At 40.5% G+C, this 15,766-nt stretch overlaps 5 protein-coding genes across 6 annotated transcripts; 1 reads left to right on the top strand and 4 right to left on the bottom strand.

Annotated features, from left to right (window-relative positions):
- Window positions 1-439: 439 nt before the first annotated feature.
- Window positions 440-3,952, bottom strand: LOC115630981 (threonine--tRNA ligase, cytoplasmic). Of its 2 annotated transcripts, none has more exons than XM_030527563.1 (5): window positions 3,660-3,858; window positions 2,750-2,813; window positions 2,251-2,684; window positions 1,524-2,194; window positions 440-1,465 (listed from the first exon to the last, which is right to left on the bottom strand). In XM_030527563.1, exons 1-5 carry the CDS (start codon window positions 3,819-3,821, stop codon window positions 550-552), a joined length of 2,247 nt encoding a protein of 748 aa, XP_030383423.1. In that variant the 5' UTR covers window positions 3,822-3,858; the 3' UTR covers window positions 440-549. The 2 variants fall into 2 exon arrangements, with proteins under 2 accessions (XP_030383423.1, XP_030383424.1); XM_030527564.1 differs by lacking the exon at window positions 3,660-3,858 and adding an exon at window positions 3,892-3,952 and having other exon boundaries at window positions 550-1,465.
- Window positions 3,953-4,557: 605 nt separating this feature from the next.
- LOC115630982 (engulfment and cell motility protein 1) lies at window positions 4,558-7,607 on the bottom strand. The gene is made up of 5 exons (XM_030527565.1): window positions 7,425-7,607; window positions 6,195-7,217; window positions 5,477-6,028; window positions 4,876-5,424; window positions 4,558-4,823 (listed from the first exon to the last, which is right to left on the bottom strand). Exons 1-4 carry the CDS (start codon window positions 7,534-7,536, stop codon window positions 4,922-4,924), a joined length of 2,190 nt encoding a protein of 729 aa, XP_030383425.1. The 5' UTR covers window positions 7,537-7,607; the 3' UTR covers window positions 4,558-4,823; window positions 4,876-4,921.
- Window positions 7,608-7,822: 215 nt separating this feature from the next.
- LOC115631385 (tRNA (cytosine(38)-C(5))-methyltransferase) lies at window positions 7,823-8,987 on the bottom strand. The gene is made up of 2 exons (XM_030528107.1): window positions 8,864-8,987; window positions 7,823-8,808 (listed from the first exon to the last, which is right to left on the bottom strand). The coding sequence occupies exons 1-2, from the start codon at window positions 8,922-8,924 to the stop codon at window positions 7,823-7,825; spliced, it is 1,047 nt and encodes a 348-aa protein (XP_030383967.1). The 5' UTR covers window positions 8,925-8,987.
- Window positions 8,988-9,151: 164 nt separating this feature from the next.
- LOC115630983 (probable ribosome production factor 1) lies at window positions 9,152-10,518 on the top strand. Its single transcript, XM_030527566.1, has one exon. The coding sequence runs from the start codon at window positions 9,206-9,208 to the stop codon at window positions 10,364-10,366; it is 1,161 nt and encodes a 386-aa protein (XP_030383426.1). The 5' UTR covers window positions 9,152-9,205; the 3' UTR covers window positions 10,367-10,518.
- On the bottom strand, window positions 10,455-11,956 carry LOC115630985 (peroxisomal biogenesis factor 19). Its single transcript, XM_030527567.1, has 6 exons — window positions 11,823-11,956; window positions 11,630-11,756; window positions 11,350-11,566; window positions 11,152-11,238; window positions 10,930-11,093; window positions 10,455-10,873 (listed from the first exon to the last, which is right to left on the bottom strand). Exons 1-6 carry the CDS (start codon window positions 11,869-11,871, stop codon window positions 10,633-10,635), a joined length of 885 nt encoding a protein of 294 aa, XP_030383427.1. The 5' UTR covers window positions 11,872-11,956; the 3' UTR covers window positions 10,455-10,632.
- Between the last annotated feature and the right edge of the window lie 3,810 nt (window positions 11,957-15,766).

The raw sequence follows: 15,766 nt of genomic DNA, 5'->3' as shown, positions 1-15,766 counted from the left end.
TGTAAATGTCTACAAATCGAAGGTCAGGCGTGTACATCATTACATCCGAAATGTGTGCTATTTTACAATTAAAGATGAGAACGTTTTTATGACAGAAAACTATATTTTAATATGGAAATATTATCTGGCAAATTATTTGACCCCCCCCCCCCCCCCCCCCCCTACGTTCAGAAAGTAGTTATCAGTAAGCAGAACGAACCGCAAAACATTGATTCAGAAACCAACTCTGTTGCATGTCCGTCTACGTCAATTACAGATAATTGCGTTATTTTATTGAACTATTTTTGTATCGACTGTCTTAGTTGCATCTTTCCACAAAACTCATTGAATTGCAGAGTTAAACCTTTTTCTGCGACCATCATTAGAAGTAATGTTTTTATTTATCAATTTGATATAAAACCTATAAAAGGATTCTATATGAAAATAAATCAGATTGCAATTGTCTTCAAACATGTTGAGGTTATATTTTATTGAGGTTTTTGGTAAGCGTAAATAAAATTGAAAAATGCTATCAGCTTGCTTTGCAAAGTTGATTATAAATTATTAGGGTTAGAAGTTGTCCTCATTTGTGACGAAGTCGTCTCGAATCTTCTGCAGCTTGGTAATGAGTTCGGCAATGGATACTTCGCCGTGCACCTTATTATCGCGAGTGCGAACGTTAACAGTGCTGGAGGAGCGCTCCTTTTCGCCAACAACCAGTATAAAATTAAACTGCGAGAGCTGAGCATTTCGTATCTTCTTGTTTAAGGTGTCGCCGGCATCGCAATCCGCCTCGCTCATGAATCCGGCTGCATGGAGTTGCTGGCGAACTTGCTGAGCGTATTCGTCATAGGCTGGACCCACAGGCACCACCATTACTTGTCGCGGCGACAGCCAGAAAGGCCATTTGCCAGCATAGTTCTCTGTTAAAATGGCAATCATGCGCTCCACTGATCCGAGAATGGCGCGATGTATGATGACCGGTCGTTTCTTTTCGCCATCATCGGCAACGTAATTCAGATTAAAGCGAATGGGCAGTTGGAAATCCAGTTGAATGGTAGCGCATTGATGGGCTCGCTTAAGGGCATCCGTGATGGTAATGTCGATTTTGGGGCCATAGAAGGCGCCATCACCAGGATTCTCCTTCCAGGGCATGCCGAACTCGTTTAGCGATTCAGCCAACGCCTTCTCAGCAGTATTCCACTGCTCCAGCTCGCCCAAATATTTCTCAGGACGTGTGGACAGAACTAGCTGGAAGGTGAAGCCAAAGATGGTGTAGACGTGTCGTAAAAAGTCCAAACACCCGTTTATCTCCTCCTTAATCTGCTCGGCCGCACAAAATATATGCGCATCGTCCTGTTGGAAGCGGCGCACGCGTGTCAGGCCAGTGAGTGCCCCTGAAAGCTCATTACGATGCAACACACCAAAATCGGCCATACGCAGGGGCAACTCACGCCAGGAACGATTGCGGTTATCAAATATCAAACTGCGGAAGGAAAATAAATATTAGTTATCGTCACCAATCTCCTGGTCTTTTGACTTACCAGTGGCCGGGGCAATTCATGGGCTTCAGTGCAAATTTCTCCTTCTCCACCTCGAAGGAGAACATGTTCTCGGAATAATGCTGCCAATGGCCGGATGTCATCCACAGTTTGGCATTGTAGATGTTGGGCGAGATCACCTCTTGGAAGCCGCGCTTTCTGTACTCGGCCTTTATGAAGTTCATTAGTGTATTGTAAATGTGCGCTCCGCGTGGCTGAAAGAAACAGGATCCCGGCGACAATTCGTGGAAAAAGAATAGCTCCTGTTCGCGACCGATCTTGCGATGATCGCGCTTAGCCGCCTCTTCCTGTAGTTTCTCCCATTCCTTGAGTTGTTTGGGCTCTGGAAACGAGATACCATAAACGCGCTGCAACGTTTCCGCATCGGCCTTGCCCTCCCAGTAGGTGGATGAGTTTTTGGTGATTTTTAGGGCCTTCACCTTACCGGTGTGACGCACGTGGGGGCCGCGGCACAAATCAATCAGTGAACCGCATTTGTACACTGTAGTACGATCAGTATCCACCTTTTCATTCAAAATGCGCAGCTTGAACTCATTGTATTTGAACATTTCCAACAAATCCGACTTCTTCATCTCCAAACGCTCGAAGGTTTGCTTCTCCTTCACGATTTGCTTCACCACAGACTCTATAGCGCCATAGTCATTGGTGGAGATCTAAAAAAATAAATTGTTAGAGTGAAGTGTTATTTTCTGCTCTTCCTTAGACATACGCCTTCGCCATCCAGATGCATGTCGTAGTAAAAGCCACTATCTATGGGGGGTCCATAGCACAAGTGTCCACCGTAGATACGCTCCATGGCTTCACCCATTATGTGCGCCGAGCTGTGCCAGAAAACCGCCTGTGCCTCCGGATCATCGAATTTGAGCAACTGGAGCTTGCAATCGCCTTCCAGTACCCGATCCAAGTCCCACACAATACCATCAACTTTGGAGATAACTGTATTGTCAGCGAGACCTTGACTAATGCCGCGAGCCACATCATAGGGCGTTGTTTCCCAGCTGGTGCCATCCACCTGTTTGCCATCAGGCAGTGTTATTTTGATGGGTGAACGCGGCTTTGCAGCTAATTCCGCCAAATATTCAGCCTTGCATTTCTCCCAAAACACATTCCGCTCTTCGATGTACTGCGGCAAAGGGTTGAGTTCTGAAACGGACGATCCCGATAAGATGTTGGTGATGATTCTTAAGTATTTTTCTTTTTTCCATTACCTTTGCGAGAATCGCCGCCGCCGGCAGCAGGCTTTTCCTTCTTCTCTTTCTTCATTTTGGACGCCTGAAAAGATAATCGATACAAGAACCAAATCAATAAAAGCGTACCAGAACAGCCTGTACGCGTTGGTGTACTTTTTTTCGGCAATTATTAAATGGACGTGAATTTCTTGCCTTGTTGTGTTTAAACAGTTGTTACAAAAGCAATAACTTTCACGATACACAAACTGGTTTTTAAGTTTTGAGCACTTACTCTTCTAGGGTATGTGTTCAATTCTTATCTTCATATGTCAGTACAGTGGTTCCAAGCTATAATTTCTGAACCAATATATATATGGGTATAGCACAAACACAGATTACACATTAATATACATATGTATGTACGTATATTTCAAGCTTGAAATATTATTTAAATGTGTATGTATATTCTCAGATAAATTGATGTCTAGTTCTAGCAACTAGGTCCTCAGTATTATTAAATGGATGAGCTTTCAGAAGAGCTAGGACAAAAACGTTTTTGTCATTTGTTTCTGACCAGTGCGTTAGTTTCCGGCCCTTGGGATAAAATAGTCCTCTCAAATCTTAATACATACCACCGCATTTACTGAATTATTTATATACCATTGTATTTATTCAAGTATCAATGAAGTACAACTTTCGCCGAATGCCGACTATAAATGTTAAATTAGTAATTGGTTCAAATAAGTTGGAAGCCACTGTATGTCTCCTCACTCGCAAATCAATTTTTCAACGGAACTGATGCAATATGCAAACAGTTTGGGGTCATACATGAAAAGTTAGTCAGTTAGTGTGATGTCACAACAACGGGACCGGCTGCAATGATTCATTTTACGCACACGTGCAAACATTTAGAATTAACGTTTTTTTTTTGTTCTTATTAAACACCAACCAAAGTTGCGTAGCACCGATAGCTGCACCCGTGTGGCAAGCTTGGCTGTTGTTGTTGTTTTTCTGCTTGTCGAGGTCGTGTTGCAATATTTAAGGTTGTAAGGATGCGAAACTTTTTATTATTTCTTCTACACGAACTTAACACAGGCACCAATTTCAACATATCTATGTATATACTGCCGACGAATCGTTTCTTCAGCACATTAATGCAATTAGTTAAGATTTTAACATGCCTTTTCCTTATTTATATCCAAATTATTTAACTCCGGTACCACGTTGTCAACCATTTTTACGAAACAAAAATAAGTGAGAGAGTGAATCTAGGGATGGTAAACATATCTATATAGTCATATGTGCATATACATATGTATATATAAATGTGTTAGAGATGATCAATGATTGCGTGCAATATGTTGTCACGAGTAACACAGCAGTCTACGATAGGGCTGAAAGTTAATAGGAATCACTACGATTTCGATTAGTGTCAGAAAGTATAAAAAAAATATAACAGGAATGAAATTAACAAGCAATATGACTTATTTGCACTATAATAAAAAGATATTTAAAAAAAAATAGGTCTATCAAGTTATTCATACTTAAATATGAGTCAACGAACTTTGCGAAATGTGTTCTATATACCTTCGTATGTATTGTAAGAAGCATCGGAATTTTAATTTTTTAATACTTTCGAAGAAGTTTTTAAGACCTTAATCCAACTGAAAATGAGTAATGCTCTGAATAAACCCCTTTAACACAAATACTTACTGAGAAGATGGACTGATGAGAAGAAAATATTTAAAACGAATATGATTTAGGCCCACGATTTCAATCTCGTCTACTTCAATAATTCAGTTGTTTTTTTTCTTTTGTTGTATAAATTGTATAAAATATTGTATTTAGTAAAGATATTTAAAATATATATACGATATATGTAATGAATAAATGTAAAAGTATAAGATAATAGAAATGTTTTGCGACTTTTATATAAAATTGCACATGTAATACTCGATTCCGATTAGCTTATAATATTCGCGATGAGACGTTTGGTAGATTCCACTTTGGCATGTACATACATACATATACAATACACATTTACATATGTATGTTCGTTTTTGAAAATTTGAAAATATTGCGCGGCGAATGAATATATTATAGAAAAAGGTTCCTAGTAGGGAAAGAAATAAGTGATAATTAAATTATAAATTCCAAACTCTTACCAAATAAAATATCTGAATAGAATGGAATATTTGTATTTTACGTTCTTTAGCTTTCGAAGCAGAAGTCATAGCTCTCGGGATCCTCTGGTATGGGCGGAGGATCTTTGCTGATATCAACGCCTTCCGTATCGAGCAAACGCAACTTAATCTCCATAAAGAGCAGCGTATCGAAATCCTCCTTTTGTTGTTTGCTGTGCATTTCTAGACCCAGCAGCGCATTAATGCCGTCCGTCCAGTAATTAAAGGCTGTCTCATCTGGCGCCACGAAGTCCAGTGTTGAGTGTTCGATGCTCTCGAATGTTATAGAGAAGGCCAAGCTAACAGCCGACTTTCGAATGCGGGAATGCTCCTTCATGTGCGGGCATTCTCTTCCCTCCAGTAATTGCTTAATATCGATTATAGGTAGTTTCTTTGGCAATTCCTCGAGCGTGGGAATCGTCTTCTCATCGCAGTCGCCATAATGTATGACCTTATGGTTGGGCGAAAGGCGCGCATACCAGAATTTGTCTTTGGTGCGTGTGCCTCGCGAATATTTGGAAAAACGAGTTCCTGTACACGAATTTAATTAGTAGAGAACACATGATTTTGATAGATGACTTACCCTCCACCAAAAATGATAGACGTTGCTGCTTAATAAGTTCTATAATGTGCGGAGATATCTTTTCCTTTAATTTAACAATTGCCGAAGTTGAAGAATCGCATTGCTCCTTCGAAGTGCGCTCCTGCGCGCGCAGAGTTGTGATTTGTTGGTATGTCAGTAAAGCAATTCTGCTGCGAAAGTCCTCAAGATTCTCCGGCTTATCTTTGAGAGTACGTGTTATCTGTTCGTGCACGACGCTAAACACTTTCTGGAAGTCTTCAGCTGTAGCGCGCATGTCCTTCCAGGTTCGATTGAGAGTTATTACACAAATACAGAAGAACTCCTCGAAGGGCTGATCGTGCGTGAAGAACATGGGCTGAAAGTCACCCGACTGCTCCGCTATTGGTTCTCCAATGCGCAGAATGTCACATAAGACCTTCACCAGCTCAATAGAGGTGCGCCCGAATGGACATTCATGCTCATCAGCCCGACACGAATTCTCGTGCACTATTTTCGTGTACTGCTGGGTATAGTTGCGAGCAAAATAAACCATGCAGTCAAGGGCCAACATACCTGTTCGGAGGCAAGCATTATAACGAATAATAACGTTTATATTCTCCTCCAAAAAGGCAAGGCTCTATCGATTCAACTCGCCCCTTTTACAAATATTAGACCAATTGTAATTATTTGTAAATAAGCCAAATCAATAGAGTAACTTGCTATAATATAATAGACCCACCTGGTGGCGTTTCAATAAAGTCCTGAGCGGGATTTATGTCACATTTGAAGCCCAGTTTTTTATAGTATTGCGGAAAGTGTATGTTTCCGCCGCTTGAACTGCCACAACCACCTCGTCGTATGTGTTCGTCTGTGGGGCCCACTGCCGCCGAATAATCATCGAAAGCGATATGCCGTAGCTCCTTAATCTTCTCATGAGCATCCTGATCCTGGGCGTTCATCTTCATACGCATTCGCTTCTCCAGCAGACTCAGTGTGAGGGTCTGCAGGACGTACAACTGATGCGTCATTTCAGTGCTGCGTCCATTTCCGATCAAGGCCAGACGATATTGCTTGGCGCTAATTGTGTCTGCAATTTCCCGCTTCTTCTGCTCATCCGCCTTCATAAACAGCGCATTAATGAGCGCAATTGTGTTCTGACGCAAAACCGAGGAGTTGACTTCCTGCAGGATGCGCAGCAAGTCCTGCAATTTGACTTTTTCGGCCACCAGTGCATACTTGCTGCTCTGCACGATGTTTTCCAGATTGGAAACTGCGCTCTCAACACACTGTATGTGCGAATGTTGATAATTTTGGAAATAACGTACAATATTGATGTTGCGTTCGACAAACGAGTTCTCCGGTACTTCCCAGGACACCGTGCCATGCTCCATTAGCTCCACAAAGCTACCCAAACTGTATTTCAATATTTCATTGTCGCTCTGCGTGACATCCTCGATCATATTAATGATGATACTCAGCCCTTTCTCCTTGATAAACTCCAATGCGAATGTCAAATCCGTGCTCAATACCATTAGTTCCTTGAGACACTTTACCTTTTCCTGGTCGTTGCCTTCGCGCAGCGTATGCAGCGTATCCATGGCTGTTTTAGAAGGCGAGTACTGCAGTAGGAGTACGGAACCATTTTTGATCTCAATGCGATTTTTTTCCGTAACATACTTTTTGTTATTGGTTTCGGAAAACTGCAAGGCGTAGTTCTGATGATCGTTTATGCCCCAAATTGTGCATATTTCCTGGATCTTGCCTAGAATAAGGTGTTTTCATTTTAATCGTTCTTTCTTTACAAGACTTCGAACAGGGCGTTGGCTTTTAAAGTGTTTCTGCCCTTTTTTAGTCAGACTCATAGTTGGAACTTTGAAATTATTGTAAGTGTTATATATAAACAAAATATTTTAGATGTGATGCTTGTAAATTGTTTATATTTGGCTTTGTTGATTTTTTAATTACTTACTTGCCAGGGGGTGTCGCTGGTCGAGATTTATTAGCTGTGCCAATTTATCAAAACGTTGCACGGCTATCTTTACGATATGTGCATCCTTTACCGGCATTTTTTTCGGTATCATTTTGATAAAATAACTTAATTACTTGTGATAATTTTCAACAATTAAGCACTTTTATTTTCCTATCCTCGAAATATACAGATGACTAGCCTGACTATGGAACCGACTGTTGATGTACTATCGATATGTCAGCATCGATTTTGGAACGATAAAATTGGAATACATCTTTTATTTTCCTCGCTCTTTCATTACAGCTGTAAATTTATTTTTATTTCTTTTTCTTTGAGAATTAGTCTGTTAAATTTATAGCTATACAAAAACAATTTCCAAAAATTGTTTAATCAATTTTTTATTGCTTCTCACAATCAGTAAGTACTTTCAGAAGTACTCCTACGACGCGTACATTAATGCTGTTGCCAAGAAGACGATATTTCTGGCGGAGTGTTGTGTCATTGGGGAACTCAAAATACTCAGGAAAACTCATAAGGCGGGCGACTTCCCGCGGCGTAAAGTAGCGTAGTTTTAATTGCCGCAAAAGCGCAAGACGACTTTGCTGTAGGTCCGCCGAATTACAATCTGATATTAAAGTTGTTTCAAGTTCATTCGCAGCTTTAAATATACGTTTAAATTCTTCACCCGAAAGAGGTGTAAAGACGGATCCAGTACCCTCACTGTAGTGGGTGTATGCTTTAGTAAAGCACATAGACTTGGTGTCTGTTGGATTGACAATATCCATAACAGGAACTCGTTTCAGAAGTACGTCATCTGGAAGGACTAGTTCGCTTGATGCTTCAGGATCGAGAATTGTGGATATTGTTGGCATTGGATGATTAGTTGTCATTGGCAGCGGGATTTCGTCCCAAATTTGTCCTCCTTGGAAGCTAAAGTCGTTATTTTTGCGAGCAATGCAATAATATCGATGGCGTGTATTTGGTACATTGAATTGTGTAGGCGTTAAAATGAACTCTCTCCAGTAAAATCCAGCTTTTTCTAAAGCGCCGATGAATTGTTCATGCGCCTGGGATCCCTCAAACCCTTTAACGTTTTCCATTAGCACATAGCGCAATGTTTTGCATAAAGGAAGAAGCCGGCATATGTGAGCCAGTGCGTCAGACCGCTTATCCTCTATATCGCGTTGTAGTCCTTGACGCGTGTGTGGCTGACAGGGCGGGGACATGAGAATCATATTTACATCCAATTTTTCGATTTCTTTTTCACTGAGGCTTTGTATATTCTTCGTCCTGACTTTGACGTTCTTATAATTATGTGCGTAAACTGCATTGGCCACCGTATTTATGTCCATAACACCAACAAACTTGCCTTTCAGCTGGGCATCTGCAAAAAATCAAATATGTAAATAAATAAAGCAAAATAAACCAACTCTGCTTACATTGAAAAGCGTAGTGCATGCCGCCAATGCCGCTAAATAATTCTAAAACCCGTAATTCCATTGCGGAGTGATTTAGTTTTCTCGTTAATTAAACAGTTTTTTGTATAATTAATACATGTAGTAACATTTCTTCATTGGGGTTGAGATAACTACTTCGAAACCCCAATTCCATTTATCCACTATTTGATCGCCCTGAACACGAGCAGTAGAGATCAGCTGTTCAGCACAGTGTTGGTTAATACGTGTACTAGCTCGCTGTGAACTGTTTAATTGAAAAAGAAGAACGTCAACACGTGCCGCTTTTCATTGTTTTAATAGAATTACGCACTATTTGTAATAAAGATGCCTAAAATTAAAGGAAAACAGATACCCAAGAAAAAAGAAGTTGAAGTGGATTCAGACAGTGATTCCAGCAGTGCCGAGGATGAGCAGGTCCAGGAAGAAATGTCTAATGACAGCGATGATAGTCAAAGCGAAATCGAAGAAAGTGCTGAAGCCGGAGAAAACGATGGTGATAGCAATGGCGATGAAGTGGACGATGATGAGGATGCGGAAGAAGTGGACGATGATGAGGATGCGGAAGATGACAAACCGCGGATGCCACTATTGAATCCGTTAAGCCTTATGCGAAACAAGGAGCAGCGCATGGCACTCTATCGCAAAATGAAAAAAGAGAAGCACAAGAAGAAGATGCTGGAGCGCCGGGCACGTCGTAAGGCTGGAGTACCTGCTAATCCAGGACACACAATTGAAAGTCTGCGCGAAAAAGACCAAACGGATGTCAACGCCCTTAACGAGTCAGACAATGAGGAGTTGCACAAAGAACTAGAAATTGACGACTTTAGTTCATACTTTGAACGCGCCTATGTGCCCAAGGTTCTTATAACATTCGCGGATAATCCGGTGACAAAGACACGCAAGTTTGGCTTGGAGCTGTCTCGAATATTCCCAAATGCGCTCGTGAAAATACGCAACAAGGCATCTGTGAAGAAAATTTGCCAAAGTGCAGAGCGAGAGGAATTCACCGACGTTGTAATAGTGCATGAAGATAGGCGCCAACCAAACGGCCTGCTGGTCATTCATTTGCCAAATGGACCCACTGCGCATTTCAAACTATCCAATGTGAAACTGACAACGGACATTAAGCGGAGCCACAAAGAGATTACCAAGCATCGGCCCGAAGTTATTCTCACAAATTTTACAACGCGACTTGGTCTGACAGTGGGACGAATGCTGGGAGCTCTTTTCCATCATGAGCCCGAGTTTCGAGGTCGTCGGGCTGTCACATTTCATAATCAACGTGATTACATCTTTTTCCGCCATCATCGTTATGAATTTTCGAAGGAGGGCAAACGGGTGAAGTTGCGCGAATTGGGACCGCGATTTACGTTGAAATTGCGATCCTTGCAGGAAGGAACTTTCGACAGCAAGACCGGTGATTATACTTGGATTATAAGTAACAAGCGCCACGCTATGGAGTCGAGACGTCGCTTCTTCCTTTAGTTTTATTATCCACTTAAAAGATTACGTGTCATTCACAGTATGTAATTGCGTTTTGTTACATTCGAACAGACTAAAAATAACAAAAGAAAATACAAACAATTTTTGTTGAATTTATCAAAAGTAACAATAAAGTGTCACCGCCTAACCGAAAACCACCACAAGTATCGACAATATGTAATGTTTATGAAGCTCCTATCATAATTATGTAAACATTCAACAGATAGGGACGCAATTGGCACGTTCGCTCAGGCCTGCCATAGCCCAGCTTACATGGTGGGGCATTGCGGGTTCGGAGCACCACCAGCCAGTGCTGTGGGGTCGCCAAAGGGTAGATCACCTCCTGTTTCGGCTAGAATTTCTGCTGGAGGTTGACCATAATCTTGCAGCTTGCGCATGTCGTCAAGAACGACCCGGAATTTCTCACGCTTCACAGCGGCCGTATCATCGGCTCCTTGCGATTCCAGATGACCCTCAATTATTTTGTAGAGTTCAAGTTGTTTTTGGTATCTAAATTGTATAAAGTATTAACAAGTTGTGTTGGCCAACCTGGATAACTTGCTCACCTTTCCTTGTCTTCCGCGGACAATTTATCAGCATTATCCTCTAGGTACTTTGGATACTTTTCCAATAGTTCTTTTATGCTAGGTAATAGTATTTCGGCTGAAAGCAGACTCTGCATCATGCCCTCCATGAAAGGCAAGAACATGTTGCCATCCGCATCGCCGGTCTAATATTTGTAAATTGGTTAAACATTGCCATAGCAACAGCATTGATGATGCACTTACACCATCCAAATTTAATGAACTGAACATGCCAGCAATGTCGTTTTCTGTGGCGGGCGCCGCCAAACCTTCGGTGCCTTCTTGCAGTCCCTTGAGTAGAAGCATATTGTATTCAAAGACCGTAAATATATTTACTACTTTTTTTTTTTTTTTTTTTTTTTTTGGTTTTAAGTTACCACGATATTTACTACTTTTACTCACTTTTAAAGCTTGAGCAATGCTATCTGAATACTTTGACACTTCTTCGTCGTTCGCTGGGTTTTCACCACTCAGAGTGAGGGCGGCTGCTTCAGCCATTTTCTTGAAACCAGCCATTATCTGATCTGGATCTTGAGGCAATGGTGGTATATCACCGGAAGGTGTGTCCGGTCCACCAAACAAAGTGTTCATGCGGTCAGCCAATATTTTCGCTTGCTCGCTACAAAGTTCAAGTGTCTCATATTAAAATGTGCACGACGAACAATCACAATGGGGTAGTTACACGAAAAATGAATCTGGATCATCGCCACTATCGCCTGTCACTCCACCAGCCTCAGCTGAGGAGTTGTTTTTCTCAGAGCCTTGCGTGTCTCCTTTACTGGATGATTTGTCAAAATCCTGCAGCGCATCTGTAAATGGATATGCATTATGTAATTTAAAAAAACAACATGTATATTTTTATTTCCGGCACTCACTGTCCAACAGTTCATTTAGATCGTCTCCATTTGGCTTCTGGTCAGACATTTTATTTATGCTTTATAAAACTGTTGTAATCACTAAATAAAATGCAAAATACGCTAAATGCGTTCGCCCTTCTCTTCTTCTTTTAATTGACTGACAATTTGTATTCGAGATGTGCACATTCCGATACCGATATGCGAATATGCTAAATCGATATCGACGTGACAGTGTAGGTCAAAGACGGTTGCCTTTATAAAGAGAGATTTAATCGAACTTGCTTCAAAATTTAATTCAAAAAACTTCCCTTCAAACAATATTTGCAAATATTTTCAAGTAGGCATTCTTGGCGATCCAAATTTAAACAGAATTTAAACGATCTCAATAAAATATCATAAACTTCATAAGCCAACTGGAAGAAAATTTAAAGATTTTAGCAAAGCCAATCTGGAAATTTAAATAATTTTCAGAAGGAAAAATTTTAATTTGCAGAATATGCATGTTTAAAACGTAGAATTTCAAGGGCATTAATGCACGATTATTTAAAATAATCACCCAAAATATTTACGACCATTTGCAAGTTAGAACTTCCACGAACGAGCCAAAACGCCAGAAAGGTCGAGCACCTTGCTGTGCAGAGTGGAAAATCGGCGACCAAACTGCGACCAAAAATGGAAACCGAAACCGCACAACTGCAAATTTTGGTGTAAAATTGAGGATATAACAAGCGATGCGAAACCAATTCGGGAACGAGAACGGTTCCACAGAGCCGCATATGCGTTTGCGTATCGGTTTCAAAGCTTGTTAACATTTCCAGTAGGGAGTCTAGTAGGCGCTTCTACAAGGTCGCCTTTTATTAGTCCTATTGACCTTCCCTCATGTTTGGCATACTCTTTTCCTTTAAACCACATACTGACCGAACAGCGAATCAAATGAGATTCGACATAACGTGTTTTGTGGTAGCTTGGGGCGGAGTTTATGAATGTGCGGCTTCTACGAATACAAATACACAAATACTGGACAGGGTTTTTAAGAGAAATAAATAGTATTTATAAATAATGGATATTTGATAAGGAATATAAATATCAATTTGATATCGTCTGGTTTTTATTTATTTGTGTTGATAAACAAGGAAAAGTTACTATTTAATTTTAATTTAATTTTTAAAAGCCTATCCGGTAGACAGACAGTTTTTTATTTATTTAAATCAACAAATCAAGTGAAAACAGTCAGTAAACATAGTTTTATAAAAATAAACAATGTTACAAAATTATTAAAAAATACTTGCAAAATAATAAACAAGATAAATATAGCAAATTAAACCAACGAAAATTTGAAGAATTATATAATAAATATGTAATTATTTTGGACAATATTGAACAGTTTTATTAGTTATATACCTTCACATGTATGGTGTTAGAAACGTTTTGGAATTAAAATATTTCCAAAGACCTGAGATCCTGAGACCCACTTCGAGTCAAAAAATTAACACAAAAGCTAAATCGTTAAACCAGTTTTGAAGACAATGAAAAGCAGAATGGGTTTGTTGTCCCAGTATCTTAAATTGACATTATTTGGAATGCTTTTAAAGTCGTCATTTTTGGAAAACATTTCTTATATTCATATACTCTGCATATATACGGGTATATATGATGGGAGAAATGTTTTCTGTCAAAATATTTCCATCGAACTAAGTCCGTTCGAGTCAAAAAGTCAAAACAAAAGTCGAAGCGTAAAAACCCTTTTGAAGACAATGGAAAGGAGAGTAGAGCATATTTTTTTTAAAACAATTTTTAACTTCGCGAGCAGTTACCAATAATGGTTTATTTGGACATAATCGGTTGCGACAAATGAAAATAAGAGTCGGAAAAATTACCTGCCTGTTTGCCTGCTCCTCAGAGGAATGCGCACGCATAGTTTTCTAGAAGTTTGGAAGAAGAAAAACGTAAGCAGGAGGCATCATAAAACAGAGGTCCAGGCTAGCGTTTCACTTCCTACGCATAATGAGTTCGGCCGGACCTGGTGATGGCTGTGTTACTCTCTCTCTTTGCATTTTGGAAACTTTGTTGAGAACCATATATCATAGCGTTGAGAATGCTGTGATTTCACGGTCACTGATCGTCGAAACAATGCCGGCTAGAAGGTAGTTTTTTTCAGTTTGACTTTTAACGAAAAATGTCGAAGCTTCTTAGCCTGCCAAAAACTTGTCCGACGAGGTTTATGGTCTTTCTATTGACCATCATAATCGTGGACTTGTGCGGCTTTATGAGCAACTAAAGATGCCAAAGATTGCGCGAATGATTGTTCATTGAGGGCTCTGGCGTGTCTGTGAGTGTGTGTGTGTGTGTGCGTCTGGTTGCACAGATCGGGAATGATATCAGGGAGAAATTGTTTTTGGCTCCTTTGATATGTTTGCGGCCGTGATAATTGCGATTGGATCGCCCGCGACAATTCATGGAAAATTGTCAAACAAGCTCGCAGTTTTCTTTTGAAATTTCAGAAATGACGAAACCCGTTGCGTCTTAAACGCATGGCCCATCAACTAGCACTCCCCTCCTGCGTACAGCGCATCAAAATCAAAGTGCTTAACGCCCTACTAACATGCAAATGAGCCCTTCGTGCGCTGTCTCCGTCTCCGTTCCAGTCGACAGCTGGCGGGGGCGGGGCTAGTGGAGGCACATCTTTGAGTCTGTGGCGTTCAGTGTGATTAAATGGAAATTAAGTGTGGGCTTCGTGGCCTACCGATTGGTCACGCCTGCTTTTTTTATACTCCCTCTACCCATTGAACATATGCACACAACTGTGGCAAAGCATCTCTCCTCCTTCTTTAACTTTTAGAAATGTATTGCTATGGAAATCTCCATTGAATAAAAGACATAACTTTGGAGAGTCAACGGTAGTAATAAAAAAAGCCGATATCCAACGGGCTGCCAAGAAATGGGGGCAGCTTATATTACATAGCCTCCTCAGAGTTCAAGAAAGTTCTTCATGGCACCTATAAAAGAATGATTCCAATTGATGCTTAGGACAGACCTTAGAACGGCATTTACAATATCATCTTTTTTTATATTCGAATAATCAGCTCTTTGCCAAGATAGGTCCCAGGCCAATCAGTTGCTAGTGCTCAGTGCTTGTACAAGCACTTTCGACAGCTTGCTATCATTTTTAAGATCAGTCTCCAGAAGAATTATCTACAGGTGAATATATTGATAATGGTTCCTCTGATCCCCATACAGGCAATAGTGTGGAAGCAAACCTCTCAGCTAGAAAGGCAACTATAAGTTTTAGATCAGCGTACCACATATATGGACTCCTTAATTATCATCATCATTAGGAGCTCTAAATCTGATTTTAAAACTCAATTCCACGTTGTTGTAATCTTTGAAACTGTAGCACACATTTAAATCATCCAATCGACAATATCAGAGAACGAAAGATAACTCCATGTTGGGTATTGAGCTGGACGAGGGGATAATAATGCAGCTCATGGAAACCATTGTACACAAAATAATAGGCATGGGAGACACTTTACAATAATGTGAGCTCGACTCGGGCTAAAGTCATTGACTTGATTAATGAATGGATTGAATAATTTTATTTAAATTCGCATATTTCCGATACGAACCGTTGCTAATGTTCAAACGCCAGCCACGAAACGATGGCTGTGAGAGACTAAGTGAGAGAAAACGCCACCTTCTTCGTGAGATCGGTGCGACTATAATAATTTCGATCGTTGATAATGATGAATAGCCAAAGATTTTGAAAGAAGTCGTTCACTGCCGTCCAACACCGAAGCGCAGAACAATTACAAATCACTAAAGTGCCGGCAACAGGTTGTTTACTGTTGAAGGCGATGGTGATGGGACGGGATGGATGGATGGTGGTGATCGAACGTTGTGGCAGCAAGAGAGGAAAACATATTAATCTTGTTGTCACTGACAGACAGACGGACAAGTGGTCG

Source organism: Scaptodrosophila lebanonensis, unplaced genomic scaffold (assembly GCF_003285725.1).
Source record: "Scaptodrosophila lebanonensis strain 11010-0011.00,11010-0021.00 unplaced genomic scaffold, SlebRS2 tig00001412-arrow-pilon, whole genome shotgun sequence".
Taxonomy (NCBI): Eukaryota; Metazoa; Arthropoda; class Insecta; order Diptera; family Drosophilidae; genus Scaptodrosophila; species Scaptodrosophila lebanonensis.
This window is presented reverse-complemented; position numbering and strand designations above follow the sequence as displayed.